Raw genomic sequence first — 18,258 nt, forward strand, 5'->3', positions numbered from 1 at the left:
CATTGTAATGTTTCCAGGTAGGTTGTTGAGATCTGTAAACAGTGATGTGGCTTTCCTCCTGGCAGAACAGGGCAATGTTTTTAGCTCATCTGATTTTTTGAAAAAAAATGATGAGTTATTGTCATCACTTGAGCGGTTGTCGGCGTCGGCGTCGGCGTCTGCGTCGGCGTTGCCTGGTTAAGTTTTATGTTTAGGTCAGCTTTTCTCCTAAACTATCAAAGCTATTGCTTTGAAACTTGGAATACTTGTTTACCATCATAAGCTGACCCTGTATAGCAAGAAACATAACTCCATCTTGCTTTTTGCAAGATTTATGGCCCCTTTTGTACTTAGAAAATATCAGATTTCTTGGTTAAGTTTTATGTTTAGGTCAACTTTTCTCCTAAACTATCAAAGCTTTTGCTTTGAAACTTGGAATACTTGTTTACCATCATAAGCAGACCCTGTACATCAAGAAACATAACTCCATCCTGCTTTTTGCAAGAATTATTGCCCCTTTTGGACTTAGAAAATCAGTTTTCTTGGTTAAGTTTTATGTTTAGGTCAGCTTTTATCCTAAACTATCAAAGCTTTTGCTTTGAAACTTGGAATACTTGTTCACCCTCATAAGCTGACCCTGTACAGCAAGAAACATAACTCCATCCTGCTTTTTGCAAGATTTATGGCCCCTTTTGGACTTAGGAAATATCAGATTTCTTGGTTAAGGTTTATGTTTAGGTCAACTTTTTCTCTTAAACTATCAAAGCTATTGCTTTAAAACTTGCAACTCTTGTTCACCATCATAAGCTGACCCTGTACAGCAAGCAACATAATTCCATCCTGCTTTTTGCAATAATTATTGCCCCTTTTGGACTTAGAAAAATCATTTTCTTGGTTGAATATTATGTTTAAGTCAACTTTTCTCATAAACTATCAAAGCTATTGCTTTAAAACTTGCAACAGTTTTTCACCATCATAAGTGGACACTGTACATCAAGAAACATAACTCTATCCTGCTTTTTGCAAGAGTGATGGCCCTTTTTAGACTTAGAAAATCATGGGTAGGACAATATTTCTATTATACAAAAAAAATCAGATGAGCGTCAGCACCCGCAAGTGCTCTTGTTGAAAATAGTTTTTAGCTCGACTTTTTGAAGAAAAAGTAGAGCTATTGCACTCGCTCTGGTGTTGGCGTCACCGTTGGTTAAAGTTTTTTATAAAGTCAAATATCTCTGTTACTATCAAGGCTATGGACTTGAAACTTAAAACAATTATTTACTATCAAAGTCTACACCAGGAGAAACAATCCCCATAACTCTGATTTGATTTTTTGACAAAGTTATGCCCCTTTTTAACTTTTGGTAAAAGTTTTTTTTTTATTAAGTCAAATATCTCTGTTACTATCAAAGCTATTGACTTGAAACTTAGACTTTTTAGTTAAACTTTTTGATAACTTCAAATATCTTTGTTTCTATCAAAGCTATTGACTTGAAACTTAAAATAGTTATTTACTATCAAAGTCTACACCAGGAGAAACAATCCCCTTAACTCTGATTGAATTTTGACAGAGTTATGCCCCTTTTTAACTTAGAATTTTTTGTAAAAGTTTTTTTTTTATTAAGTCAAATATCTCTGTTACTATCAAAGCTATTGACTTGAAACTTAAAATAGTTATTTACTATCAAAGTCTACACCAGGAGAAACAATCCCCATAACATTTCTCTTTTTAACTTAGATTTTTTCGTTAAAGTTTTATACAGTTTTTACTGGCAAAGCTCTAATTCAGAGTCAAGCACTGAGAAAAGTCGAGCGTGCTGTCTTACGGACAGCTCTTGTTGAAATAATAATCATTTAGTGTATCAAGCGGCCATTAGATGAAAATAAAAAAGTTCACATGTCCCCACTAAGCTTCTGTAGAAATACTGTTTCTTTGCTTAGTTAAATGTAATAACACGTTGAATACAGGTTCAGTTATATAATTGTAGGAGCATGGATTTAGATGCTATACTAAGTGAGGATAGTTTTCACCAGAGTGAGAAGGTTCGAGCCCGCTACCTGCTGTGTCCAGGGTGGAGACAAGGTCCCAACAGGCCGCTAACGGAACTGCTGAATACTGTACATCTAAAGTTCACATTGCCACTAGATAGAAATAAACTGGTTGCAAAATTAAGAGGTAATGATTTCTTTTATATCTTTTTTTTTTGGAAAAAAAAGGAGAAAATTTCCTAGTCATGAGAAGTAACTAGTTCAGAATTGGTTATGCTGTGAAATCATTTAATTTTGTGGGTATAAAATTTCATCGTTTTGACTTGAAAGGCTACTGTAAAAGCACACATTTTCACTGGGTTAGAATTTTGCAAATTTAAAATTCTGTGTTTGCGTGGTTTAATATTTGAAATTGAATTATACTAATGGTGAATATTTACGCGAGGACTAATTTTCGCGAGATACAGGGTTCGCAAATATAGTGAAAATTAAACCTTTGCGGAAATTTCTGCTTTTACAGTATTTTATGGGATTTGAATTTATGGACTGCAAATTTTGAACATAAATTATTGTGAATTTTACTTGTTTCTTGGGTTTTTAGTGTGGATTTACTCAGCCACGGAATCTACAAAAATTAGTCCCCCATGAAAACTACTGACATGACAGTATGTTTGGTAGAAAAATGATCATATATGCGATACACTTGGCTAAGTCTGCAGTTAATCACTTTTGTATAAAACCAAACTTGTGTAGACATCTTAGATATGGGCGGGGTGTATGTTCTCCGTGACTATTTGATAAACGACATTGTGTCTGAAATCATTAGTCCTCCACCTCTGATTCATGTGGGGAAGTTGGCAGTTACTTGCGGAGAACAGGTTTGTACTGGTACAGAATCCAGGAAGACTGGTTAGGTTAACTGCCCGCCGTTACATGACTGAAATACTGTTGAAAAACGGCGTTAAACCCAAAACAAACAAACAAACAAACAAACATCTTAGATATGATCAAATCTTTTAGAGTTTTTGGTTAAAACTATTGAACTCATCATGTTACATATTTTATCCAGTAAGCAATTTGTTTTTTCAGTTTTCTTAATAATTTCTGCAGATGACTGTTATAATAATTCCATAACAGTTACAGAAACATGAAGAAAGTAAAACTTATCATACAGTGGTCTTATTTTTCTACACTTGTCATAGTGCACTTTATCCTAAAAGAATGAAAATAGCTTTAGTCCGCAAAGGAGAAATCAATTTTGATTTGTCCCGATTGTTTCAGGTATGAAGGCAACACTGTCATCCTATCCATTTTCTGGCAACATTTACAATGTGCAAGGAAAAGTAAAATTTACAGGTAAGTAACCGGACTTGAAACTTCCAAGGTGTTTGCCCTTTTCTAGAATTATTACCTAGAGGGAAGAGGACACCATAGAATTGACTTGAAAATTGCCATATTACCTGCAGTGACCTAAACTCAAAACAAATTAAAGCTGTTGGCTTTAAAGAAAATTAGTAACACTATTATCAGATCTGTATTTTACAGTCAGGCTGCTTTAGGCAGATGGCTGCTTTAGACAAGTTGAAAATGGAATGAAATGTCAACAGGCTTGGTTTACTTGAGTCTGTAAATGAAAGGTAATGAAATATACATGTTACCCGACAGACAAACCAGCACTAACTTTAAACTGGCCCTTTTATAAATGAACATTGATTAGAATCTGTGATCTGAAAACACCAGAAGTAACAACAACATGGAGTTCTAGTATGCAGCAACTTCTTAATGCTCGCCTAATGGCATTTAAGTTCTGCTGTATTAGAGGTTGATCAAATATCTAAAAAAGGTACTTTGGAACTTTAGAATGGAATCAAGCAAAATAATAGTAATTTTCTGTTGTAGATTTTTTTTCTGAATCGTCCCTTTATTCCAGGTGCAAAGCCTGAAGAGTCCATAGAACTTCACTACACAACAATGAGTGGTGTGTTGTCAATGCGACCATACAGCGAGACAGCCAGGGAGAAGGCTCAGAATTCTAGTAACTTTATGGTGTTCACAGGATCAGACTTGAGTCAGCCCAAACTCAAGGACTGGCTGAGGGACTGTGCCCCCAAGGTTTGTTAGAAGATTTAAAGCATGTATATTCTTCATATACCCAAGGGCCTGCATGACTTAGTGGATCAGATTGTAGATAGAGACTTTGGCTATATTCCTTTGCCTACTCAGAACAGAGTTCTAAAAATTCTAGAGTATTCTGTTGTCAAAGGAATAAAATTGTGCAGTGTTCTGCTCTGGTGTCCAAGCGCTGTTGAGATTTCCATTGTCATAAATATTGTTCATGTGACTGATCTGTCTACACCAGGTTTTATTTAGAACAGTCCACATCGTCACCTTAGCGCAAAAAGTGAAGAAGTCCTTCTTTAAGTCAATGCAGTTATACACTTATTGCGCTGAGGTGATGACATGTTCTAAACACTGTAACACTTCTCTTTTCACTCCATTCACTTAAAGTATGTGCAGGATCTTCTGAGTAGTCATAGCAATATGACCTTAGACAATGTTAAGTCCAGGTTTAACCTTGTGTTGTCATGAATAACATGCATTTCTACATAATCAGTTGACAATTTCTACATAATCAGTTGACAGAAATTAATAAATTGCAATGTTAAATGGTAATACCAGTAACAAGGAAAGTGAGGTATGCCTGTATGAACAATGTCACACAGTTTTCTCCTCTGCCAGCACACATTTTTATACACACCTGTATCTCAGTCAGATTGAGGACTGAACAGAGAACTGTACATCCTCAAAAAGATAATCCATTTATATTTTTTCGAACAGAGGTGAAAATTTAGCCTGTCTGTTTCTATGAAAAAGATAGGATTAGTATCCACCAAGTTTGTTGGTCATGAATATCAACAAAAGTAAAACTCTCATGAATGACTGTGTTATAATTGTTAAAATTTCTTCATTGCAGAAACCAGAGAAGAAAGATCTTATCTTGAGAAAGGATATAACTAGGGATGTTAAAAACAAAATACATGTAAGTTATGACATTTAATTGAAATTATACTGTGAAAGGTTTATTATCCCCCGCCGATGAAATCGGGATTGGGGTATTGAAATGGCGTTGTGCGTCCGTTCACAGCCATTTCTTAGTAACTAGCTGGTAGAATTTCATGAAACTTCAAACAAACATGAACCAACATACTGCGGTGATGCCCGTCAAGTTTTTTTTTTTGATTGGTCAATTTCCCTTAGAGTTATTGCCCTTGATTTAATGAAAAATCCACGTCTGCAGCCATTTCTCAGTAACAAGCTGGTAGAATTTTATGAAACTTGAAATAAATATGAACCAAGGTACTTCGATGATGCCTGTCATTTTTTAGCTCGACTATTCGAAGAATAGGGGAGCTATCCTACTCGCCCCAGCGTCGGCGTTAGCGCAAGCATGTGCGTGAGTGTCGCACAAATGTTAAAGTTTAAAGTACCACCCCAAATCCATTGAGTTATTGCTTTGATATTTTACATACTTGTTTACCATCATGACCCCAGTCTGTAAAAAGGAGGAGGCAACTCTGTCAAGCATTTTGACTGAATTATGGCCCCTTTTCGACTTGGAATAAATGCTAAAGTTTGCGTACCACCCCAAGTATTTTCAAAGTCCATTGAGATATTGCTTTGATATTTTGCATACTTGTTAACCATCATGACCTCAGTCTGTAAAAAGGAGGAGGCAACTTTATTAAGCATTTTGACTGAATTATTGCCCCTTTTCGACTTAGAATAAACGTTAAAGTTTGCGTACCTCCCCAAATATTTTCAAAGTCCATTGAGATATTGCTTTCATATTTTGCATAATTGTTTACCATTATGACCCCAGTCTGTAAAAAGGAGGAGGGAACTCTATCAAGACTGAATTATGGCCCCTTTTCGACTTAGAATATGCTTATTGTAATGTTATAGTTTTACTCATAGCTTATATTATACTATCAAGCACTGAGAATAGTCGAGCGCGCTGTCCACTGACAGCTCATGTTTTTTTAATTGGTCAATTTACTTAAGAGTTATTGTCCTTTAATTATTTAAAAATCTACAGATTTGTACATAACAAACTAACCAATTGGTAGAATTTCATTAAACTTCTTTCATTCTTTTCGATGAACATTTATTATAAACATGTGAAGTTGTGTACCCTCACCTGGTCACCACCTTGCCTTGGTCACACACACACACCCCCCCCCCCCCCGCCTCCACAAAAAAAATGTATATAAAATAATAATAATTTTTCATTCCTTTTTATTATTAGCTCATCTGATTTTTTGAAAAAAAATGATGAGTTATTGTCATCACTTGAGCGGTTGTCGGCGTCGGCGTCGGTGTCGGCGTCGGCGTCTGCGTCGGCGTTGCCTGGTTAAGTTTTATGTTTAGGTCAGCTTTTCTCCTAAACTATCAAAGCTATTGCTTTGAAACTTGGAATACTTGTTCACCATCATAAGCTGACCCTGTATAGCAAGAAACATAACTCCATCTTGCTTTTTGCAAGATTTATGGCCCCTTTTGTACTTAGAAAATATCAGATTTCTTGGTTAAGTTTTATGTTTAGGTCAACTTTTCTCCTAAACTATCAAAGCTTTTGCTTTTAAACTTGGAATACTTGTTCACCATCATAAGCAGACCCTGTACATCAAGAAACATAACTCCATCTTGCTTTTTGCAAGAATTATTGCCCCTTTTGGACTTAGAAAATCAGTTTTCTTGGTTAAGTTTTATGTTTAGGTCAGCTTTTATCCTAAACTATCAAAGCTATTCCTTTAAAACTTGCAACACTTGTTCACCATCATAAGCTGACCCTGTACAGCAAGAAACATAACTCCATCCTGCTTTTTGCAAGATTTATGGCCCCTTTTGGACTTAGAAAATATCAGATTTCTTGGTTAAGTTTTATGTTTAGGTCAACTTTTTCTCTTAAACTATCAAAGCTAATGCTTTAAAACTTGCAACTCTTGTTCACCATCATAAGCTGACCCTGTACAGCAAGCAACATAACTCCATCCTGCTTTTTGCAATAATTATTGCCCCTTTTGGACTTAGAAAAATCATTTTCTTGGTTGAATATTATGTTTAAGTCAACTTTTCTCATAAACTATCAAAGCTATTGCTTTAAAACTTGCAACAGTTTTTCACCATCATAAGTGGACACTGTACATCAAGAAACATAACTCTATCCTGCTTTTTGCAAGAGTGATGGCCCTTTTTAGACTTAGAAAATCATGGGTAGGACAATATTTCTATTATACAAAAAAAAATCAGATGAGCGTCAGCACCCGCAAGGCGGTGCTCTTGTTTTTTGTTTCAAACCTTCCATGAATATTTATCAACATGCAAAGTTTTACTTTTCCCCCACCTCTCTCCTCCACCCAGTCATGCCCACCACCCCGATCATGCATCATCCATCCCCCCCACCTAATTCTTTTTTTTTTTTTTTTGGTTTTTCATTCTTAATTTTTAATCAGCATGTGAAATTGTGTACCCTCACCCGGTCACTCCCGCTGCCCCACCACCACCACCACCACCAAAAAAAAGCATTCATTTTCTGTTAAATTGATTTTGTCTAATCAAATTGTTTGCTTCTTAGTAACATCCTTAACTTTTTGCCGGATATATTTTTTTGCCATTCCTCACCACAAACCCTTTTGGCGGGGTATACCAATTCATCGAATTTGCTTGTTTAGTATTATGCAAGAGAAATTGTCTTTGCTGCTAGTACATTGATTCGTGCATACCATAAATTTGCATGGTGATTTTTAGCTCAACTTTTCAAAGAAAATGTAGAGCTATTGCACTCTCCCCAGCATCAGCGTCAGCGTCGCATTTGGTTTAAAGTTTTTGATAAAGTCAAATATCTCCGTTACTATCAAAGCTATTGACTGAAACTTGAAATAGTTATTTACTATCAAAGTCTACACCAGGAGGAACAATCATCATGGTCTTCACTGTTCGCTATTCAATCAGTAATTTTTCAGTGAACACCCCTTTTAATAATAAATAGTATTGCCCAAATTGAATGATGGACCAGTTCATTTTAGAAACTTAAGGCCACTTTTCTGCTTTCCCAATCATGGTCATTATGTACATAAGTTTGATTAAGCACAGTTTAGGATTGTTTTTTACAGAAGGAGCATCACCTGGACCCGCTACCTGAAGGCTGGTTCTATAATGGTACCCAGTATGTCAGCTTTGATGGAACAAAACAAGATCAACATCCCAGTATCCTTTGTAGTACCTGTAGTTTTTAGCTTGACTATAATAAGTATATGGAGAGTTTTCCTACTCAACCCTGTTTCCTTTTCCCGTTTCGCGTCCACACCTTGGTCAAAGTTTAAATGCATTTTCACTTTAAATATGTAATTACTTGATGGATTTCCTGTAAACTTAAAACTGTCGTCATCATCACCCACATGATACAGCTGATATTCCACAATTCTGGCACCAATATTTCATGAATTATGCCCCCCACTTTTACTTAGAATTTCAGGTTAAATTTTTGATGCATTTTCACTCTGTCTCTGTTATTACACCCATATTTTCCACAAGTGTTGGGATTAGGACACCCTCAAAATCTGCAAAAATAATTATTTTTCTCGTACCTAACATTTGGGACAGAAATTATTGTCAAAAATATAGGACTGTTCATAGTACTTTTTGCAAGTATTTATTTTTCGTGAAAACAAATAGCGAATTTAAAAACAAAATAGATCCATCTCTAAATTTCCTTTTTTACTATAATTACTATCACTAAATATTTCACCTGTTGCAAGTTATTTATATACATTTCATCATTTTGCATGCCAGGTGATGTAAAGATTCAATAAATATAATTGCAGGTGTCCTAAATTGAACACTAAGTAGCAGTTGACAGGTGGAAATTTTTTGCCCATAATTATTTTGAGAAAAAATTTCCTGCAGTACTATACAAATGAAAACACAACTTTATAGTAGAAGTGGCAAAGATGCACCAGTGTTTTGTTTGTCTGTTTGCAGATTAACACCATTTTCCAACAGAATTTCAGTTACGTAATAGCAGGCAGTTAACCTTGCCAGTTTTCCTGGATTCTGTACCACTACTAACCTGTTCTCAGCCAGAAATTGCCAACTACCTCACATGAATTGGAGGCAAAGGACAAATGATTTCAGACAATATCTTTTTATCATGTCACAGAGATGTCTTGGGGATGGAACTGTTTTAATTGATAAACAAGAGGACCATGATGGTCCTGAATCGCTCACCTATCCCCACATGACCCAGTGTTGAACTGAGTATGATGTCGTTATTTCTATTATTTGACATAGTGACCTAGTTTTTGAGCACATGTGACCTAGATATCATCAAAATAAAAAATTCTGACCAATTTTCATGAAGATCCATTGAAAAGTATGACCTCTAGAGAGGTCACAAGGTTTTTCTATTATTTGACCTAATGACCTAGTTTTTGAAGGCATGTGACCCACTTTTTAACTTGACCTAGATATCATCAAGGTGAACATTCTCACCAAATTTCATGAAGATCTCTTGAAAAATATGGCCTCTAGAGAGGTCACAAGGTTTTTCTATTTTTTAACCTACTGACCTAGTTTTTGACCGCACATGACCCAGTTTCGAACATGACCTAGATATCATCAAGCTGAACACTCTCACCAATTTTCATGAAGATCCATTGAGAAGTATGGCCTCTTGAGAGGTCACAAGGTTTTTCTATTTTTAGACCTACTGACCTAGTTTATGAAGGCATGTGACCCACTTTCGAACTTGACCTAGATATCATCAAGGTGAACATTCACCAGTTTTCATGAAGATCTCATGAAAAATATGGCCTCTAGAGAGGTCACAAGGTTTTTCTATTTTTCAACCTACTGACCTAGTTTTTGACCGCACATGACCCAGTTATAAACTTGACCTAGATATCATCAAGCTGAACACTCTCACAAATTTTCATGAAGATCCATTGAGAAATATGGCCTCTAGAGACGTCACAAGGTTTTTCTATTTTTAGCTCACCTGTCACAAAGTGACAAGGTGAGCTTTTGTGATCGCGCAGTGTCCGTCGTCCGTCCGTCTGTCCGTGCGTGCGTCCGTAAATTTTTGCTTGTGACCACTCTAGAGGTCACATTTTTCATGGGATCTTTATGAAAATTGGTCAGAATGTTCATCTTGATGATATCTAGGTCAAGTTCGAAACTGGGTCACGTGTGGTCAAAAACTAGGTCAGTAGGTCTAAAAATAGAAAAACCTTGTGACCACTCTATAGGTCAAATTTTTCATGGGATCTTCATGAAAGTTGGTCAGAATGTTCATCTTGATGATATCTAGGTCAAGTTCGAGACTGGGTCACGTGTGGTCAAAAACTAGGTCAGTAGGTCAAAAAATAGAAAAACCTTGTGACCACTCTAGAGGTTACATTTTTCATGGGATCTTTATGAAAGTTGGTCAGAATATTCATCTTGATGATATCTAAGTTAAGTTCGAACTGGTCACTGACAAAAACGGGTTTAAATAGTCTAAAAAAGAAAAACCTTGTGCCCCTCTCTAGAGGCCTATATCTACGACTCTTCATGAAAATTGGTCGAACGTTTCCCTTGATGAATCTGGGTCAAGTTCGAATGGGTCACCCCATCAAAAACTAGGTCTAGGTCAAATAATAAAAACCTTTGTGACCCTCAAAAGGCCATTTTTTTCAGGGGACTGTATAAAATTTGGTCTGAAGTTCATCTTGATGATATCTGATAAATTAAAGGGTCCGTGTTCAAAATGGGTCGAGGTCTAAAAATAAAAAAACCTTGTCCCTCTCTAGAGGCCAAAATTTTACATGACATCTTCAAAAAATTTGGTAAATGTTACCTTGAAGATATCTAGGTCAAGTTCGAAAGGGGGGCATGTCCCCTAAAAAACTGGGTCAGTAGGTCAAAAAATAAAAAAACCTTTACCCTCAAAAGGCCATATTTTTCATTGGATCTGTTAAAAAATTGGGTTGAAGTTCATTTTGATGATATCTGTCAATTCAAAACGGGTCAGGGCGTAAAAAACTAGGTCAGAGTTAAAAATAGAAAAACCTTGGGGGACCTCTCTAAGGCCATATTTGTGAATGGATCCCTTAAAAAATTGGTCAGAATTTTCCCCTTGGTTTTAGGAAATTTTAAAACTGGGTCAGTACCGAAAAAAAACTAGGTCGTGGGTCAAATAAAAAAAAAACCTTGCGACTTCCAAAGGGGCCCATACTTTTCATGGGATCTTTAGGGAATTTGGTCTAATGTTCACTTGAAATCTGGTCAATTTTGAAATTGAGTAACTCGGTCAAAAATAGGTCATAGGTCTAAAATTATCAAAATCTTTTGACCCTCAGGGGCCTATTTTTCAATGGATTTTCTAAAAATTAATCGAATTTCACCTTGATGATATCGGGTCTTTCGAAACTGGGTAGTCGGTCAAAAACTAGGCCATTGGGTATAAAAATAGAAAAACCTTTGCCCTCTCTAGGGGCCCATATTTTTCATGAGATCCCATGAAAATTGGAGAAGTTCACCTTGATGATACTGGGTTTAAAATTCAAAACAGGGGTCCGTCCTTCGAAAATAGGTCAAAGGAAAAATTAGAAAAATAGAGCCCATATTTTTCATGGTTTCATGAAAATTAGTCAAATTTTTATCTTGATAAATCTAGGAAAGTTCAAAAGGGGTCACATGGCTAAAAAAACTAGTCACAATTCAAATAATAAAAACGACTATATCAAAATGGGCCCTGTGGAAGGGGTGAGGATTCAGGACCATCAGGGTCCTTTGTTAGACCACTGCCCAGTTTTTGACCCACGTGCCCCATTTCGAATTGACCCTAATATCATCAAGAAAACATTCTGAAAATTTTCACAAAGATCTTTTAAAAAAAATTGGCCTCTAGAGAGTCCCAAGGTTTTTCTTTTTTTAGACAACTACCTAGTTATTGACCGCACGTGATCCATTTCCCAAACTTGACCTAATATCATCAAGGTGAACTTCTACTAATTTCATAAGATCCCATGAAAAATATGGCCTCTAAGAGGTCACAATTTTTTCTATTTTCAACCTACTGACCTAGTTTTTGACCGCACATGACCCAGTTTCGAACTTGACCTAGATATATCAAGGTGAACACTCTGACCAATTTTCATGATCCATTGGAAGTATGGCCTCTTGCGAGGTCACAAGGTTTTTTTTGTTTTTTTTTACTTGACCTAGTTATGAAGATATACCCATTTATCGAACTTACCACAGATATTATACAATAACATTCACATTTTCTGAAGATCAGTGAAAAATAATCCTTAGAGAGGTCACAGTTTTTAATTAAATATGAATTGTTTAATATGAATTATAACGACCAGATAAACAGCTGAACATTCAAATATTACATAAAGTATTAGTTCAATATAATATGTTTTTATTTGATTCGACTGTCACGTGTAAAGTTGAGTTTTGTTATGCGAAAAGTGCCCAAAGGCCCGTCAGGTGCGTTAAGTATGATGGAAAGAGGTAATTCATGGGAAAAATTGGTCAGAAGTTTTTTATATCTGGTCAAGTGAAAACTTTGGTCACGGGGTGGTCCGTGGTCGTTAGGTTAACCATCGAAAACCTTGTGACCATTATAGGGTCACATTTTTCATGGGATCTTTCATGAAAATTGGTCAGAATGTTCATCTTGATGATATCTAGGTCAATTCGAGACTGGGTCAACGTGGTCAAAAACTGGGTTTAGTAGGTCAAAAATAGAAAAACCTTGTGACCTCTCTAGAGGTCATATTTTCAATGGGATCTTCATGAAAATTGGTCAGAAGTTCACCTTGATGATATCTAGGTTAATTCGAAACTGGGTCACGTCCCTATCAAAAACAGGTCAGTAGGTCTAAAAAGAAAAACCTTGTGACCTCTCTAGAGGCCATATATTCACGAATCTTCATGAAAATTGATCAAATTTACCTTGATGATATCTGGGTCAAGTTCGAAAGTGGGTCACGTGCCATTAAAAAACTAGGTCTGTAGTCAAATAATAGAAAAACCTTGTGACCTCTCTAAGGCCATATTTTTCATGGGATCTGTATGAAAGTTGGTCTGAATGTTCATCTTGATGATATCTAGGTCAAGTTCGAAAATGGGTCACGTGCTTCAAAAACTGGGTCAGTAGGTCAAAAATAGAAAAACCTTGTGACCTCTCTAGAGGCCATATATTACATGACATCTTCATGAAAATTGGTCAGAATGTTCACTTGATGATATCTAGGTCAATTCGAAAGTGGGTCATGTGCCGTCAAAAACTAGGTTCAGTAGGTCAAATAATAGAAAAAACCCTTTGGGACCTCTCTAAGGCCATATTTTTCATGGGTTTCTGTATGAAAGTTGGTCTGAATGTTCATCTTGATGATATCTAGTCAAGTTTGAAACAGGGTCATGTGCGGTCAAAAACTAGGTCAGTAGGTCTAAATAGAAAAACCTTGTGAACTCTCTAGAGGCCATACTTGTGAATGGATCTCCATAAAAATGGTCAGAATGTTACTTGATGATATCTAGGTAAAGGGTTTGAAACTGGGTCACGTGCCTTAAAAAACTAGGTCAGTAGGTCAAATAATAAAAAACTTGGACCTCTCTAGCGGCCATATTTTCATGGGTCTGTATGAAAGTTGGTCTGAAATATTCATCTTGATGATATCTAGGTCAAGTTTGAAACTGAGTCAACTGGGGTCAAAAATCTAGGTCAGTAGGTCTAAAATTATCAAAATCTTTGACCTCTCTAGAGGCCATATTTTTCAATGGATCTTCATGAAAATTAATCTGAATGTTCACCTTGATGATATCTAGGTCAGTTTCGAAACTGGGTCATGTGCGGCCCAAAACTAGGCCATTAGGTATAAAAATAGAAAAACCTTGTTACCTCTCTAGAGGCCATATTTTTCATGAGATCTCATGAAAATTGTGAGAATGTTCACCTTGATGATATCTAGGTAAAATTCAAAACAGGGTCATGTACCTTCGAAAACTAGGTCAATAGGTCAAATAATAGAAAACACCCTTTAGAGACCATATTTTTCAATGGATCTTCATGAAAATTGTCAGAATTTTTATCTTGATAATATCTAGGTCAAGTTCAAAACTGGGTCACATGAGCTCAAAAACTAGGTCACTATGTCAAATAATAGAAAAAACGACGTCATACTCAAAACTGGTCATGTGGGAAGAGGTGAGCGATTCAGGACCATTATGGTCCTCTGTTATTTTAGACCTACTGACCTAGTTTTTTGACCGCATGATGACCAGTTTCGAACTTGACCTAGATATCATCAAGGATGAACATTCTGACCAATTTTCATGAAGATCTCTTGAAAAAATATGGCCTCTAGAGAGGTCACAAGGTTTTTTCTTTTTTAGCTATGCACTAATTGACGCACTGCAGTTTCAAACTTGACCTGATTCATCAGGTGACTTACATTTTCATAGATCCAGAAAATAGGCTCTGAGAGGTCACAGTTTCTAGTTTAGACCTACTGACTGTTTTGCGCACTGACCGTTTCGAACTTGACCTAGACTATACAGGTGACCATTCTACCAATTTTCACGATCCATGAAATATGGCCTAGCGAGGTCACAGGTTTTTATTGTTTTTTTTTCTTTGACTCAAAGTTGCAGTACAAAGTTTACACTACTACTGATATCTAAGTCAACTTCGAAACAGAATCAGTGCTTCAAGAAAACTAGTCAGTAAGACGTCAATAAAGGTATATTGAATAAACCTTAGACTTAAAATACATCATAGAGTCAATATATTTGATTGATGATGATCTTCATGTGGGGGAATAATATTTTGTTGATAGGCAAAGGTGAAGTTCGAGATCAGTTGATGATATCAGGTCAAGTTCAAATGGTGCTCACGTGTCCATCAAAACACTAAGGTCCAGTGGGCTCTCATGATAGAAACTCTTGTGACCATCTCTAGAGGCCATTTTTCAATGATCTTCATGAAAATTGGTCAGAATGTTCATTGATGATATCTAGGTCAAGTTCGAAACTGGGTCAAGTGACCTCAAAAACTAGGTCAGTAGGTCAAAAATAGAAAAACCTTGTGACCTCTCTAAAGGCCTATATTTCATGGGATCTTATGAAAAGTTGGTCAGAATGTTCCTTGATGATATCTAGGTCAAGTTCGAAACTGGGTCACGTGCGATCAAAAACTAGGTCAGTAGGTCTTAAAATAGAAAAACCTTGTGACCTCTCTAGAGGCCATATATTCACAAGATCTTCATGAACATTGATCAAAATGTTCACCTTGATGATATCTAGGTCAAGTTCGAAACTGGGTCACGTGCCGTTAAAATCTAGGTCTGTAAGTCAAATAATAGAAAAACCTTGTGACCTCTCTAGAGGCCATATTTTTCATGGGATCTGTATGAAAGTTGGTCTGAATGTTCATCTTGATGATATCTAGGTCAAGTTCAAAAGTGGGTCACGTGCCATCAAAAACTAGGTCAGTAGGTCAAATAATAGAAAAACCTTGTGACCTCTCTAGAGGCCATATATTTCATGAGATCTTCATGAAAATGGTCAGAATGTTCACTTGATGATATCTAGATCAAGTTCGAAAGTGGGTCAGGTGCCGTCAAAAACTAGGTCAGTAGGTCAAATAATAGAAAAACCTTGTGACCTCTCTAGAGGCCATATTTTTCATGGGATCTGTATGAAAGTTGGTCTGAATGTTCATCTTGATGATATCTAGGTCAAGTTTGAAACTGGGTCACTGCGATCAAAAACTAGGTCAGTAGGTCTTGAAATAGAAAAAACTTGTGAACTCTCTAGAGGCCATACCCTTGAATGGATCTTCATGAAAATTGGTCAGAATGTTTATCTTGATGATATCTAGGTCAGGTTTGAAACTGGGTCACGTGCCTTAAAAAACTAGGTCAGTAGGTCAAATAATAAAAAAACTTTGTGACCTCTCTAGCGGCCATATTTTTCATGGGATCTGTATGAAGTTGGTCTGAATATTCCATCTTGATGATATGTAGTCAAGTTTGAAAACTGGGTCAACTGCGGTCAATACTAGGTCATTTGGGGTCTAAAATTAAAAAATCTTTTGACCTCTCTAGAGGCCATATTTTTCAATGGATTTCATAAAAATTGTTCTGAATGTTCACCTTTTATGATCTAGGTCAGTTTGGGAAACTGGGTCATGTGCGGTCAAAAACTAGGCCAGTGGGTTAAAAAAATAGAAAAACCTTGTTACCTCTCTAGAGGCCATATTTTTCATGAGATCTTCATGAAAATTATGAGAATGTTCCCTTGATGACATCTAGGTAAAATTCAAAACAGGGTCATGTACCTTTGAAACTAGGTCAATAGGTCAAATAATAGAAAAACCTTTGACTCTCTAGAGACCATATTTTTAAATGGATTTTATGAAAATTGGTCAGAATTTTTTATCTCGAAAATATCTAGGTAAAGTTCAAACTGGGTCACATGAGCTCAAAAACAAAGGTCACTATGTCAAATAATAGAAAAACGACGTCATACTCAAAACTGGGTCATGTGGGAAGAGGTGAGCGTTCAGGCCCTTTAGGGTCCTCTTGTCTATTTTAAGACCTACTGACCTAGTTTTTGACCGCATGACCAAGTTTCGAACTTGACCTAGATATCATCAAGGTTAACATGTGACCAATTTTCATGAAGATCCATTGAGAAATATGGCCTCTAGAGAGGTCCCAAGTTTTTCTTTTTTTAGCTCACCTGTCCAAGTGAAAAGGGTGACTTTGTGATCCCCGGTGTCCGTGTCCGTCTGTGGTGCTGGTCCGTAAACTTTTGCTTGTGACCACTCTATGAGTCACATTTTTCATGGATCTTATGAAATTTGGGTTCAGAAATGTTCATCTTGATGAATCTAGGTCAAGTTCCGAAACAGGGTATGTGCCTTCAAAAAACTAGTCAGTAGTTCTAAAGATAGAAAAACCTTGTGACTTTCTAGAGGCCATATATTTTCACAAGATCTTCATGAAAAATTGATCAGAAGTTCACCTTGATGAATCTAGGTCAAGTTCGAACGGGTCCGTGCATCAAAAATAGGTCAGTAGGCATTAAAAAAACCTTGTGACCTCTCTAGGGGCCATATATTTCAAAAACCCTTCTGAAAATTGGTCAGAACGTTGCCTTGATGATATCTAGGTCAAGTTCGAAACGGGGGTAAAGTGACATCAAAACTAGGTCATAGGTCAAATAATAGAAGAACCTGTGGCCTCTCTAAGGCCATTTTTTCATGGAATCTGTATGAAGTTGGTCTGATGTTCGCTTGATGATATCTAGGTCAAGTTCGAAACGGGGGTCACGTGCGGTCAAAAACTAGGTCAGTAGGTCTTAAAATAGAAAAAACCTTGTGACCTCTCTAGAGGCCATCTACTTCACAAGACCTTCATGAACATTGATCAAAATGTTCACCTTGATGATATCTAGGTCAAGTTCGAAACTGGGTCACGTGCCGTTAAAATCTAGGTCTGTAAGTCAAATAATAGAAAAACCTTGTGACCTCTCTAGAGGCCATATTTTTCATCGGCTCTGTATGAAAGTTGGTCTGAATGTTCATCTTGATGATATCTAGGTCAAGTTCAAAAGTGGGTCACGTGCCATCAAAAACTAGGTCAGTAGGTCAAATAATAGAAAAACCTTGTGACCTCTCTAGAGGCCATATATTTCATGAGATCTTCATGAAAATTGGTCAGAATGTTCATCTTGATGATATCTAGATCAAGTTCGAAAGTGGGTCAGGTGCCGTCAAAAACTAGGTCAGTAGGTCAAATAATAGAAAAACCTTGTGACCTCTCTAGAGGCCATATTTTTCATGGGATCTGTATGAAAGTTGGTCTGAATGTTCATCTTGATGATATCTAGGTCAAGTTTGAAACTGGGTCAACTGCGATCAAAAACTAGGTCAGTAGGTCTTGAAATAGAAAAACCTTGTGAACTCTCTAGAGGCCATACCCTTGAATGGATCTTCATGAAAATTGGTCAGAATGTTTATCTTGATGATATCTAGGTCAGGTTTGAAACTGGGTCACGTGCCTTAAAAAACTAGGTCAGTAGGTCAAATAATAAAAAAACTTTGTGACCTCTCTAGCGGCCATATTTTTCATGGGATCTGTATGAAAGTTGGTCTGAATATTCATCTTGATGATATGTAGGTCAAGTTTGAAACTGGGTCAACTGCGGTCAAATACTAGGTCAGTTGGGTCTAAA

General features: G+C 36.6%; 1 protein-coding gene across 2 annotated transcripts in view; it reads left to right on the plus strand.

Moving 5' to 3' along the window:
* Positions 1-18,258, plus strand: part of LOC123547333 (dynein axonemal assembly factor 9-like) — a 160,456-nt gene that overhangs the window by 131,746 nt on the left and 10,452 nt on the right. For both annotated transcript variants that reach the window (XM_045334350.2, XM_053551632.1), the window contains exons 30-34: positions 1,965-2,152; positions 3,247-3,321; positions 3,896-4,077; positions 4,940-5,005; positions 8,139-8,232. In XM_045334350.2, coding sequence (XP_045190285.2) covers positions 1,965-2,152; positions 3,247-3,321; positions 3,896-4,077; positions 4,940-5,005; positions 8,139-8,232 — 605 coding nt within the window. The remainder of the gene's footprint in view (positions 1-1,964; positions 2,153-3,246; positions 3,322-3,895; positions 4,078-4,939; positions 5,006-8,138; positions 8,233-18,258) is intronic.

This window comes from Mercenaria mercenaria, chromosome 9 (genome assembly GCF_021730395.1).
Source record: "Mercenaria mercenaria strain notata chromosome 9, MADL_Memer_1, whole genome shotgun sequence".
In the NCBI taxonomy this organism is placed as follows: Eukaryota; Metazoa; Mollusca; class Bivalvia; order Venerida; family Veneridae; genus Mercenaria; species Mercenaria mercenaria.